Genomic DNA, 13996 nt, shown 5'->3' on the forward strand with positions numbered 1-13996 from the left:
GTCGTGGGGGGCCAAAAACTGGATGCAATACACCAGATGTGGCCTCACCAGTGCCGAATAGAGGGGAATAATCACTTCCTTCAATCTGCTGGCAATGCTCCCTCACAGTGAGAAAGGATTTCTACAGAGATGCAATTGAATGATTGGAAAGATATTACAAAACAAAAGAATTAGGAGAGCGATTTTGCTACATACCGTGCATTTCCATCATATCCTGCAAAGATCCACAGTTTGTCACTATACACTGTTGCACCATGAGCTGACCTTGCAACTGGTAATCTGCAATAAAAGATAATACTTAGCATCTAGCCTGCACAACATGTGGTATTACAGAGTCTGGTTAGTACATATCTGCATTTCAGACCAACTATTACCCTCAGAACATAGATGAATGCCCCCCAAGGACTTCCTGAAAGGTGATTTTCAGAATACAGTGAACAGTTACAGCAGAACCTCAGAATTATGAATGCCTTTGGAATGGAGGATGTTCGTAACTCTGAACAAAATGTTATGATTCATGTTTCAAAAGTTTACAACTGAACATTGACTTAATACAGCTGTGAAACTTTACTATGCAGAAGAAAAATGCTGCTTTTAACCATCTTAATTTAAGTGAATCATAGAATATCAGGGTTGGAAGGGACCTCAGGAGATCATCTAGTCCAACCCCCTGTTCAGAGAACCAATCCCCAGACAGATTTTTGCCCCAGATCCCTAAATGGCCCTCTCAAGGATTGAACTCACAATCCTGGGTTTAGCAGGCCAATGCTCAAACCACTGAGCTATCCCTCCCCCATGAAACAAGCACAGAAACAGTTTCCTTACCTTGTCAAATCTTTTTTTTAAACTTTCTCTTTTTTTAAAGTGTTTATGTTTAAACAATACTGTACTGTATTTGCTTTTTTACTGTTATATGTCCGTATTCAGATTGTCTAGAAAATTGCTATGTCTCATTGAGACCCAAGGTAGGGTTAGTGATGCAAATTTCGGGAAATTTTGTTAAGGAGTTCCTGAGATCAAGCTTGCCCACAAAGAGTTCTCCAACTGTTCACGAAAGACAGACAACAGTTGCCAGGGATTCAATGCTCAGAAGAATCGAAAGAACACTCTACAAATCAAAGGCAGACAACAGAATGGCAGATTGATTTCCCGGAGCCAAGACACAAGACGTCACTCAAGATTGGATAAACTTCTGAAGTTGATGGGCAAGGATCCATTGGTGATGGTTCATATTGGCATTAATGACACTATGTCGCAGGATATCTTGCAGATAATAGATGAGTTCACAGAACTCGAAGTCTAAACAGTCTTCTCTGAGAGCCTTCCTGCCCCACCAGTGAAGGAAGACAGAAAGCAGAAGATTCTGGAAGTTAGCTCGCTAGTTGAGGGGTGAAGGATTAAGAAAAACAGTAAAAGAACTAAATTAATTAATTAAGAAAAACAGTAAAAGAACTAAAAAAGAGCCACCGTGGCTTAACAACCATGTAAAAGAAGCAGTGAGAGATAAAAAGACTTCCTTTAAAAAGTGGAAGTCAAATCCTAGTGAGGCAAATAGAAAGGAGCACAAACACTGCCAACTTAAGTGCAAGAGTGTAATAAGAAAAGCCAAAGAGGAGTTTGAAGAACGGCTAGCCAAAAACTCCAAAGGTAATAACAAAATGTTTTTTAAGTACATCAGAAGCAGGAAGCCTGCTAAACAACCAGTGGGGCCCCTTGACGATGAAAATACAAAAGGAGCGCTTAAAGATGATAAAGTCATTGCGGAGAAACTAAATGGATTCTTTGCTTCAGTCTTCACGGCTGAGGATGTTAGGGAGATTCCCAAACCTGAGCTGGCTTTTGTAGGTGACAAATCTGAGGAACTGTCACAGATTGAAGTATCACTAGAGGAGGTTTTGGAATTAATTGATAAACTCAACATTAACAAGTCACCGGGACCAGATGGCATTCACCCAAGAGTTCTGAAAGAACTCAAATGTGAAGTTGCGGAACTATTAACTAAGGTTTGTAACCTGTCCTTTAAATCGGCTTCGGTACCCAATGACTGGAAGTTAGCTAATGTAACGCCAATATTTAAAAAGGGCTCTAGGGGTGATCCCGGCAATTACAGACCGGTAAGTCTAACGTCGGTACCGGGCAAATTAGTTGAAACAATAGTAAAGAACAAAATTGTCAGACACATAGAAAAACATAAACTCTTGAGCAATAGTCAACATGGTTTCTGTAAAGGGAAATCGTGTCTTACTAATCTATTAGAGTTCTTTGAAGGGGTCAACAAACATGTGGACAAGGGGGATCCGGTGGACATAGTGTACTTAGATTTCCAGAAAGCCTTTGACAAGGTCCCTCACCAAAGGCTCTTACGTAAACTAAGCTCTCATGGGATAAAAGGGAAGGTCCTTTCATGGATTGAGAACTGGTTAAAGGACAGGGAACAAAGGGTAGGAATTAATGGTAAATTCTCAGAATGGAGAGGGGTAACTAGTGGTGTTCCCCAAGGGTCAGTCCTAGGACCAATCCTATTCAATTTATTCATAAATGATCTGGAGAAAGGGGTAAACAGTGAGGTGGCAAAGTTTGCAGATGATACTAAACTACTCAAGATAGTTAAGACCAAAGCAGATTGTGAAGAACTTCAAAAAGATCTCACAAAACTAAGTGATTGGGCAGCAAAATGGCAAATGAAATTTAATGTGGATAAATGTAAAGTAATGCACATTGGAAAAAATAACCCCAACTATACATACAACATGATGGGGGCTAATTTAGCTACAACGAGTCAGGAAAAAGATCTTGGCGTCATCGTGGATAGTTCTCTAAAGATGTCCACGCAGTGTGCAGAGGCGGTCAAAAAAGCAAACAGGATGTTAGGAATCATTAAAAAGGGGATAGAGAATAAGACTGAGAATATATTATTGCCCTTATATAAATCCATGGTACGCCCACATCTCGAATACTGTGTACAGATGTGGTCTCCTCACCTCAAAAAAGATATTCTAGCACTAGAAAAGGTTCAGAAAAGAGCAACTAAAATGATTAAGGGTTTAGAGAGAGTCCCATATGAGGAAAGATTAAAGAGGCTAGGACTCTTCAGTTTGGAAAAGAGAAGACTAAGGGGGGACATGATAGAGGTATATAAAATCATGAGTGATGTTGAGAAAGTGGATAAGGAAAAGTTATTTACTTATTCCCATAATACAAGAACTAGGGGTCACCAAATGAAATTAATAGGCAGCAGGTTTAAAACAAATAAAAGGAAGTTCTTCTTCACGCAGCGCACAGTCAACTTGTGGAACTCCTTACCTGAGGAGGTTGTGAAGGCTAGGACTATAACAATGTTTAAAAGGGGACTGGATAAATTCATGGTGGCTAAGTCCATAAATGGCTATTAGCCAGGATGGGTAAGAATGGTGTCCCTAGCCTCTGTTCGTCAGAGGATGGAGATGGATGGCAGGAGAGAGATCACTTGATCATTGCCTGTTAGGTTCACTCCCTCTGGGGCACCTGGCATTGGCCACTGTCGGTAGACAGATACTGGGCTAGATGGACCTTTGGTCTGACCCAGTACGGCCTTTCTTATGTTCTTATGTTATGTTCTTAAGGATTATGGTTTGTGGAACACAAGTCACCTTATTTTGGGAGAGGGGGCTGTGATGTTGCACTCCATATGATTTTATGAAAATATCATAAAGTGTGAATATAATGTAACTGGAATATGCTTCATGCAAAAGGTCTCTTGTAAGGCATCATTACAAAGCTTATAATCTACTGAGTGGGGTCATCCTATTTGTATAAATGTATCATTCTTGTATCTGAAACTAGAAATACAAAATATAACTGTGAGGTCCTATTGTAATTATGCAAAGTGTGGGCCATTAATGGTGGTTTGGAATCTTGATGGCTCCCATCAACTAGGACAATTTGTTGTAAATGGCTCTGTTTACTTGCAAGCCTTCCTGTGAGTCAGGTCAGGAAGAATGAAGGCTTGGGGTCTCACAGGACATGTGACCTGGTACTGGAATCCATCTTAAACCTGATGCTTTTCCATTTAGAAGGAGGGGTGGAGACCCAGAGAGACAACAGATTCCTGCCTTGTGCCAAAGCTATATAAGGGGATGGAACAGAACAAAGGAGGCTGCAGTCATGAGAAATCTCGAGCTGGAACAAGGACTGTACCAGGGGAAAGGATTGGGCCCAGACTAGAAAGGAGTCTAGTCTGTGAAAGAAGCTTATTGAAACATCTCTGAGGGTGAGATTTATCTGTGATCAGTTTCTTAATGTATTAGGCTTAGACTTGTGTGTTTTTGTTTTATTTTGCTTGGTAACTTACTTTGTTCTCTGTTATTACTTGGAACCACTTAAATCCTACTTGTTATACTTAATAAAATCACTCTTATTACAGTAACTCCTCACTTAAAGTCGTCCCGGTTAACGTTGTTTCGTTGTTACATTGCTGATCAATTAGGGAACCTGCTTGTTTAAAGTTGTGCAATACTCCCTTATAACATTGTTTGGCAGCCGCCTGCTTTGTCCACTGCTTGCAGAAAGAGCAGCCCGTTGGAGCTAGCTGGTGGAGGCTTGGAACCAGGGTGGACTGACAGCCCGCCTATCAGCTCTCCGCTCCCCTAAGTTCCCTGTGAGGCAGCCGCCAGCAGGCTATCAATTGCTGGCAGTTCAACTGTCCCTCCCCCCACTACCATGTACTGCTCCTGCCCTCTGTCTTGGAGCTGCTCCCGGGACTCTCCTGCTTGCTGTGTGTGTGTGGGGAGGGGGGCGGAAGTGGGGGGCTAATGTCAGGGCATACCCCTCCCCCCTGCTCACCCTATCTCCATAGAGCGGGGGGGACACAACAGGGCTCAGGACGGAGGGAGCTTGTTGGCAGCAGCTGCTGTCTCAACTTGCTGATCTACTTAAAAAGGCAATGTACTTAGAGTGGGGTCAGCGTACTTAAAGGGGCAATGCGCATCTCTCTCTCTCTCTCTCTCACACACACACACACACACACACACACACACGGTGTGTGTCTCTGTCTGCCATGCTGTCTCCCCTCCCTCCATTTGTGCTGCCTTGTAGAGTGTGAGGCTACATTAACAACAATGTGTTAACCCTTGAGGGCTCAGCTGAGTGCTAGTTCATCATTTAGCAGTAATGTATTCCCTGGGAAATATCCCACCCTCTGACTTCACCACCTCAACCAAGCTTCACAATCATCATTGCTGTGTATAATATTAAATTGTTTGTTTAAAACTTATACGCTATGTGTGTGTGTGTGTGTGTGTGTGTGTGTGTGTGTGTGTGTGTGTGTGTGTGTGTGTGTATATATAGATATATATGTATGTCTTTTGCCTGGTGAAAAAAATTTCCCTGGAACCTAACATCCCCTCCCCCCCCCCCCCCCCCATTTACATTAATTCTAATGGGGAAACTGGATTCGCTTAACATCCTTTCGCTTAAAGCCGCATTTTTCAGGAACATAACTACAACGTTAAGCAAGGAGTTACTGTAATTAACCCAGAGAAAGCAATTAATATCTGGGGGAGCAAACAGCTGTGCATAGCTCTCTAAAAGTGTTATAGAGGGCGGACAATTTATGAGTTTACCCTGTATACGCTTTATACAGAGTAAAATTGATTTATTTGGGGGTTCGGATTCCATTGGGAACTGGGTGTCTGGGTGTTAGAGACAGGAGCACTTCTTAAGCTGTTTTCAGTTAAGTCTGCAGCTTTGGGTACGTGGTTCAGACCTGGGTCTGTGTTGGAGCAGACTGGCGTGTCTGGCTCAACAAAACAGGGTTCTGGAGTCCCAAGATTGCAGGGAAAACGGGCTCGGAGGTAGTCTCAGCACACCAGGTGACAGTCCCAAGGCGGTCTCTGTGATCGAACCCGTCACAATGGTGTAGTCAAACAGGATCTGTGCACAGCTGATTGCTTTGAAATGCTGGTAGTGATTTTAAGTGAGTTTTAAGTGTGCTGGCTGGATAACAGACAAAGTGGTTGCTGGTTTGTTATTTTCTGTTTGCCTATTTTGGTTAAGGTTGCAAATTGCCCAGAAAGGCTAAACACTGGGCGCTGGGAAAGTCTCTGTTAACTAAGAAACCCCTGAGCTGAGTGGATCTCAGTTTCAGCGAACTGCAGAGAGGTGTGGCCCAACCTCTGGGTCTGTGCTGAAGTTGACTGAAGTGTCTAACTCAGCAAGACAGGAGTGGAGGGGTGCCTGTTCTGGCAGAAGGGGGTTCTCTGTGGTATCCCAGCTCATCAAGTGATGGCCTCAAGGGAAGACAAACAGAAATTGATGTGCAATTTGCCAGGAAAAGGCTGCCCACCAGCAAACCCTGGACTTAAAAGACAAAGAAATTGAGGCCCAGAGACAAGCACAAATTGAGACCCAAAAGCATGAACTTGCTGTAATGGAGTGGAAGAGGTGCACAGAGACATGTATCCTGGGGTTGGAAGTTGGGGTCCTGGTGACTGCTGCGGTGGGAACAGACCCCAAGGACTCTGCAGTTGGAAGCAAGCCCAACCTGAGTGAAAAAGGGGGGGGGGGATTTTGCTGGCCAGTGAAGGGTCTGTCATAGCTGGTAGCTGTGAGCCTACAGCTGCATCAGGGTCACCTTCCCTTTTGGGCAACACAGGAGTGTCTGCCCCAGAGGGGAGCTCAAAGAGGAATTTTAGGTATACTGCCTCCGCCATGGACAGCATCCAAGTGTCTGGCAGTAACTTCAGTAGGAGGATGTGACATTGCACTCCATATGATTTTATGAAAATATGTTAATGAGTGTGAATATAATGTAACTGGAATATGCTTCATGCAAAAGGTCTCTTGTAAGGTATCATTACAAAGCTTATAATCTACTGAGTGTGGTCATCCTGTTTGTATAAATGTATCATTCTTGTATCTGAAACTAGAAATATGAAATATAACTGAGGTCCTATTGTAATTATGCAAAGTGTGGGCCATTAATGGTGGTTTGGAATCTTGATGGCTCCCATCAACTAGGACAATTGGTTGTAAATGGCTCTGTTTACTTGCAAGCCTTCTTGTGAGTCAGGCCCGAAACAATGAAGGCACTTCTTAAGATGTTTTCAGTTAAGTCTGTAGCTTTGGGGACATGGTTCAGACCTGAGTCTGTGTTTCCAGCAGGCTAGCATGTCTGGCTCAACAAGGCAGGGTTCTGAAGTCCCAAGCTGTCAGGGAAAACACAAACACATCAGGGGACAGTCCCAAGGGGGTCTCTGTGACCGAACCCATCACAGGGGCCATATTGTTTGGATGGCCTCCATCTCAGTAGAGGAGAAATCAATCTCTTTGGGGATAGGATGGCTAGAGTAGGCAGGAGGGCATTAAACAAAAGGGGAGGGTAAAAAGAGGGGAGATATGACCAATCATTTAGCACAAAATCAATATGTTGAGAACAAAATGAATCACGAAACCAAGGGGCATGAAGAGAAGAAATTATTTAATTGCCTATAAACCAATGCTAGGAGTCTGGGTAACAAACCAGAGGAACTGGAATTGCTAGTTTATGAGCACAAATTCAATCTAGTTGGTATGACTGAAAACTGCTGGGATGACTCACACAATTAGAATGTTAAATTCAGTCATTATAATTAGACTTGGAAGGATTAAGTCTGAACTGGTAAATGTCAGAAATGGTCAATTTCACAGTACAAACACAACCCCGCAAAAATATTTCCATCAATAATAATCAAAATTTACATGTCGGCAAAGTAGAAAAAATGCTACTTGAGAATTTATTAGCATTTGAGTGAAGAATATTTACTTTGTATATTTTGGCATGTGATGTTGCCAAAGTTATAAAACTTTTTAAAGGTTTAACTTTAATTTCAACATCTACTATCATTAAATAATTATTGTCTGACCCCCTCGTATGGCGGCTATTCCTCCCATAATTTCCCACAACTGTGAAAAAAAAATGATAAAAAAAAATACTCTAAACCCATAATTTTGCACAACTGTGAACATTTATATTAATAAAAACTGGAAAAATTCTATTAATTTAATTAGGTGACCCCTAGTTATTGTGTTATGTGAATGAGTAAATAACACTTCCTTATTCACTTTCTCCACACCAGTCAAGATTTTATAGACCTCTATCATACTCCCCCCTTAGTCATTTCTTTTCCAAGTTGAAAAGTCCTAGGCTTTTTAATTTCTCCCTACACAGAAGCTGTTCCATACCCCTAAGAATTTTTGTTGCCCTTTATGTACTTTTTCTAATGTGTTTTTTTGCGATGGGGCGACCACATCTGCATGCAGTATTCAAGATGTGAGCATGCCATGGATTTATATAGAGGCATTATGATATTTTCTCTTATTATTATCTATCCATTTCCTAATGGTTCCTAACATTTGTAAGTTTTTTGATTGTCGCTGCACATTGAGCGGATGCTTTCAGAAAACTATCCGCAATGACTCCAAGATTTCATTCTTGAGTGGTAACAGCTAGCTTAGACCCCATTATTTTATGTATATATAGTTGGGATTGTTTTCCAATTTGCATTTATAAACACTGAATTTCATCTGCCATTTTGTTGCCCAGTCACCCAGTTTTGTGAGACCCTTTTGTAACTCTTCACAGTCTGCCTGGAACTTAACTATCTTGAGTAGTTTTGTGTCATCTGCAAATTTTGCCACCGCACTGTTTACCCCTTTTTCCAGAACATTTATAAATATGTTGAACAGCACTGGTCCCCGTACAGACCCCTGGGGGACACCACTATTTATCTGATTTCAGAGTAGCAGCCGTGTTAGTCTGTATCAGCAAAAAGAACAGGAGTACTTGTGGAACCTTAGAGACTAACAAATTTATTTGAGCATAAGCTTTCGTGGGCTAAAACCCACTTCATTGGATGCATGCAGTGGAAAATACAATAGGAAGATATATATATATACACACACAGAGAACATGAAACAATGGGTGTTACAATACACACTATAACGAGAGTGATCTGTTAAGGTGAGCTATTACCAGCAGGAGAGAAAAAAAACTTTTTGTAGTGGTAATCAAAATGGCCCATTTCCAGCAGTTGACAAGAAGGTGTGAGGAGCAGTAGGGGGGAAAAATAAACATGGGGAAACAGTTTTACTTTGTGTAATGACCCATCCACTCCCAGTCTATATTCAAGCCTAATTTAATGGTGTCCAGCCAGTTTGCAAATTAATTCCAATTCAGCAGTCTCTCGTTGGAGTCTGTTTTTGAAGTTTTTTTGTTGTAATATTGCGACTTTTAGGTCTGTAATCGAGTGGCCAGGGAGATTGAAGTGTTCTCCAACTGGTTTTTGAATGTTATAATTCTTGACGTCTGATTTGTGTCCATTTATTCTTTTACGTAGAGACTGTCCAGTTTGGCCAATGTACATGGCAGGGGGGCATTGCTGGCACATGATGGCATATATTACCTTGGTAGATGTGCAGGTGAACGAGCCTCTGATAGTGTGGCTGATGTTATCTGAAATTCTGAAAACTGACCTCCTACCTTTTGTTTCCTATCTTTTAACCAGTTATTGATCCATGAGGGGACCTTCCCTCTTATTCCAGGACTGCTTACTTTGCTTAAGAGCTTTTCAAAGACCTTATCAAAGGCTTTCTGAAAGTCCAGGTACACTCAATCACCCTTGTCCACAGGTTTGTTAACCTCCTCAAAGAACTCTAATGGTTTAGTGAGGTATGATTTCCCTTTACAAAAGCCATGTTGACTCTTCCCACAGCCCTCTGGTCACTCCTGACTCACCAGGGGCGCCATTTCCTATTGTGGTTTGGCGGGTGTGGGTATGTTGAGGGAGCGCTGTCTCTTTAAGCAGAGCATTCCGGGCTGAATGTTTTTTTCAGCCAGCAGCTGCTGTCGGTAGCACTCACTCCTGAGCCAGCAGCAGACAGGCTCCCTGTTTCCTGACCCCAGCTCAGTAGCAACCGGCTACATGGAAAGGTGGAGGGGGACACCCCGATATCAGGTGCCCCCACCCACACTCTGCACAGCAGATTGGAGGCAGGCTCCCGGTCCAGAGCAGCTTGGCCAGGGTCAGCTTCATGGGGTGGGGGAGGCTGGAGCAGCAGTGGAGCAGGGCAGCAGGAGGAGGGTCCCCTGCCCCAGAAGTATACAGCGGTGCCCCCCTGAGCATGGTGCCCTGGGTGGTCCTTAAGGCTGGCCCTGTCCAGCGTGGAAGGGATGGTGCAGCAGGGGGCCAGGCTCCTCTCTCCCCCTCGAAGGTGTTTAACCGGCTCTCCCAAATCACCCACACGATATGGGCCAGGGTCACGGTCGATTAGTGCAGGGGAGTGGGAAAGGAGACCGCTGGAGTCACCTGGGGCATAGGGTCTTGCAGCAGTGGCTCCAAAGCACCCTTTCCCTGCTTCGCATCCTCGCGGCTGCTGGTGATTGCCTTTACCCCTCCCCTCATATAAAACAAATCAATAGATTATGAAGGGGGAAGGGGGCACAAGACCAGCTCCGAGGAGTTGGGAGGCATTTCAGTAATCTGTGTTTCTGGTCTGCATGTTAGTCTCTTGTGCCTCCCTACCTGCCCGGCCGCCACTGAGTCCCATCTCCAGAAGTGTGCGATTAAAGCACGTTTAAAAAAAAACAAACGCATTAATTTGTTTTGAGTTAATTACATGCGTAAACTGCAATTAATTGACAGCCCTAGTTTTTGAGTCTTGGCTAGTTTCTCTTGTATACATCTGGCAACAAAGAACTTAGGCCACATTTACAGGATGAGGGACTCTGTCCTAGGAATCCATGACTCTGAAAAAGATTTGGGGGGGAATGCAGTGAATAATCAGCTGAACATGAGATTTCAGTCTGACATTATGACCAAAAGGGCTAATGCGATTCTGCGATGCATAAACAAGAGAACCTCAAGTGGGAGCAGAGAGGTTATTTTGCCTCTCCATTTGGCACTGGTGCGACCACTGCTGGAATCCTGTGTCCACAGCTCAAGAAGAATGTTGAAAAATTGGTGAGAGTTCAGAGAAGAGCCACAAGAATGATTAAAGGATTAGAAAACATGCTTTACAATGATATACTAAAGGAGCTCAATCTTAGCTTAACAAAGAGAAGGTTACGGGGTGACTTGATTACGGTCTGTAAGTACCTACATGGGGAACAAATATTTAATAATGGGCTCTTCAGTTTAGCAGAGAAAGTTATAATATGATCTAATGCCTGGAAGTTGAAACTAGATAAATTCAGACTGGAAATAAGGCGTAAGTTTGAGGCGTGAAGAATGGACTATAAGGTGGATGGAAAGCTGGCTACATCATCGGGCTCAACGGGTAGTGATCAATGGCTCATTGTCTAGTTGGCAGCCGGTATCAAGGGGAGTGCCCCAAGGGTCGGTCCTGGGGCCGGTTTTGTTCAATATCTTCATTAATGATCTGGAGGATGCCATGGATTGGACCCTCAGCAAGTTTGCAGATGACACTAAACTGGGAGGAGTGGTAGATATGCTGGAGGGTAGGGATAGGATACAGAGGGACTTAGACAAATTAGAGGATTGGGCCAAAAGAAATCTGATGAGATTCAATAAGGACATGTGCAGAGTCCTGCACTTAGGACAGAAGAATCCCATACACTGCTACAGACTAGGGACCGAGGGGCTAGGCAGCAGTTCTGCAGAAAAGAACCTAGGGGTTACAGTGGACCAGAACCTGGATATGAGTCAACAGTGTCCCCTTGTTGCCAAGAAGGCCAACAGCATTTTGGGCTGTATAAGTAGGAGCATTGCCAGCAGATCGAGGGATGTGATCATTCCCCTCTATTCTGCATTGGTGAGGCCTCATCTGGAGTACTGTCTCCAGTTTTGGGCCCCACACTACAAGAAGGATGTGGAAAGATTGGAAAGAGTCCAGCGGAGGGCAACAAAAATTATTAGGGGGCTGGAACACATGACTTATGAGGAGAGGCTGAGGGAACTGGGATTATTTAGTCTGCAGAAGAGAAGAATGAGGGGGGATTTGATAGCTGCTTTCAACTACCTGAAAGGGGGTTCCAAAGAGGATGGATCTAGACTGTTCTCAGTGGTACCAGATGACAGAACAAGGAGTAATGGTCTCAAGTTGCAGTGGGGGAGGTTTAGGTTGGATATTAGGAAAAACTTTTTCACTAGGAGGGTGGTGAAGCACTGGAATGGGTTACCTAGGGAGGTGGTGGAATCTTCTTCCTTAGAGGTTTTTAAGGCCCGTCTTGACAAAGCCCTGGCTAGGATGATTTAGTTGGGGATTGAGCAGGGGTGTTGGACTACATGACCTCCTGAGGTCCCTTCCAACCCTGATATTCTATGATTCTATGATGATTCTATAATAATAAGAATAACTGACAACTGGAATAATTTACCAAAGATCAGAGTAGATTCTCCATCACTGGCAAATTTTATATCAAGATTGGATGTTCTTCTAAAAAAAATTTTTCGGGGAAGTTTTATGTCCTCTGTTATACATCAGGTCATAATAAATGATCACAGTCATCTCTTCTGGACTTGGAACCTATGAGATACACCAACCACAACAAATAGATTGTCAATTAAATTTTCCTGTTCTTACAAACTGTTTTGCATACACCAGCAGCTCAAAAAAAAAAAAATGGTTACCTAACTTTAGTAACTGTTGTTCTTCGAGAGGTGTTGTTCACGTCCATTACACATAAGGTGTGTGCGCGCCGCATGCACGGACGTCGGAAACTTTTCCCCTTAGCGGCTCCCGTCGGGTCAGCAGGGGAGCCCCCTAGAGTGGCGCCTCTATGCTAGTGCATATATATCCCTGCCGACCCGACTCCCCTTCAGTTCCTTCTTGCCAAAGACTCCGACAGAGGGGAAGGAGGGTGGGAAGTGTAATGGACGTGAACAACACGTCTTGAAGAACAACAGTTACGAAAGGTAGGTAACCGTTTTTTCTTCTTCGGGTGCTTGTTCTTGTCCATTCCACATTAGGTGACTCACAAGCTTACCATAGGAGGAGGGTAGGAGTCATGGAGCAAATGACTGAAGAACAGCCCTGCCAACTGCCGCGTCATCTCTGGCCTGCTGGTTGACTGCATAGTGGGCTGTGAATGTGTGCACCAATGACCAGGTAGCTGCTTTACAGATCTCTTGGATCAGGACATGCGCCAGGAAAGCTGTTGAGGATGCTTGTGCCCTCGTCGAGTGAGCTGCGATCGCCGGGGCTAGAATCTTGGCGAGCTCGTAGCAGGTGGGGATGATATATGTTGCGCCAAGACCGGAAGCCTTTCATTCTATCGGCTATGGTGACAAACAACTGTGTCGACTTGCGGAAAGGTTTAGTTCACTCCAAATAGAACGCCAGGGCCCTTCAGACATCCAGAGTGTGCAGGCTATGGTGACTCGGGTCCGTGTGTGGTTTAGGAAAGAGTACTGGCAAAAAAATATCCTGTCCCATATGAAATTGTGAGACTATTTTAGGGAGGAATTTAGGGTGTGGCCTGAGTTGCACTTTGTCCTTATAAAAAACTGTATAAGGAGGCTCCGAGGTTAGGGCCCTCAACTCGGACACCCTCTTCGCCGATGTAATAGCCACCAGGAACGCCACCTTCCAGGAGAGGTGAAGGAGAGAGCAAGAGGCCAGGGGCTCGAACGGGGGCCCCATAAGCTTGGAAAGGACCAGATTAAGGTTCCAGGGAGGGAGTAGGGGAACACTCTCTCCAGTCCCTTGAGGAACTGCACCACCATGGGGTTAGAAAACACAGAGCATCCGGATTCCCCCGGGTGGAACGCTGAAATGGCAGCTAGATGCACTCTGATTGAGGAAGGAGCGAGACCCTGATGTTTGAGGTGCAGGAGGTATTCTAGGACTACTGGAATAGTGGCCTGGAGTGGCTGTATCTGCTTAGGCTCACACCAGCAGGAGAATCTTTTCCACTTAGCAAGGTAGGCCGCCCTAGTGGAAGGATTCCTACTGCCAAGGAGAATCTGCTGTACCGGAAGAGAGCACTGGCTCTCCATAACGTTTAGCCAGAGAGCTTCCA

General features: G+C 44.1%; 1 protein-coding gene across 2 annotated transcripts in view; it reads right to left on the reverse strand.

The window, feature by feature from the left end:
* LZTR1 (leucine zipper like post translational regulator 1) overlaps nucleotides 1-13996 on the reverse strand; it is a 268122-nt gene that overhangs the window by 207906 nt on the left and 46220 nt on the right. For both annotated transcript variants that reach the window (XM_065403185.1, XM_065403186.1), the window contains exon 6: nucleotides 196-279. In XM_065403185.1, the coding sequence (XP_065259257.1) occupies nucleotides 196-279 (84 nt within the window). The remainder of the gene's footprint in view (nucleotides 1-195; nucleotides 280-13996) is intronic.

This window comes from Emys orbicularis, chromosome 4, assembly GCF_028017835.1.
Source record: "Emys orbicularis isolate rEmyOrb1 chromosome 4, rEmyOrb1.hap1, whole genome shotgun sequence".
Lineage (NCBI taxonomy): Eukaryota > Metazoa > Chordata > Testudines > Emydidae > Emys > Emys orbicularis.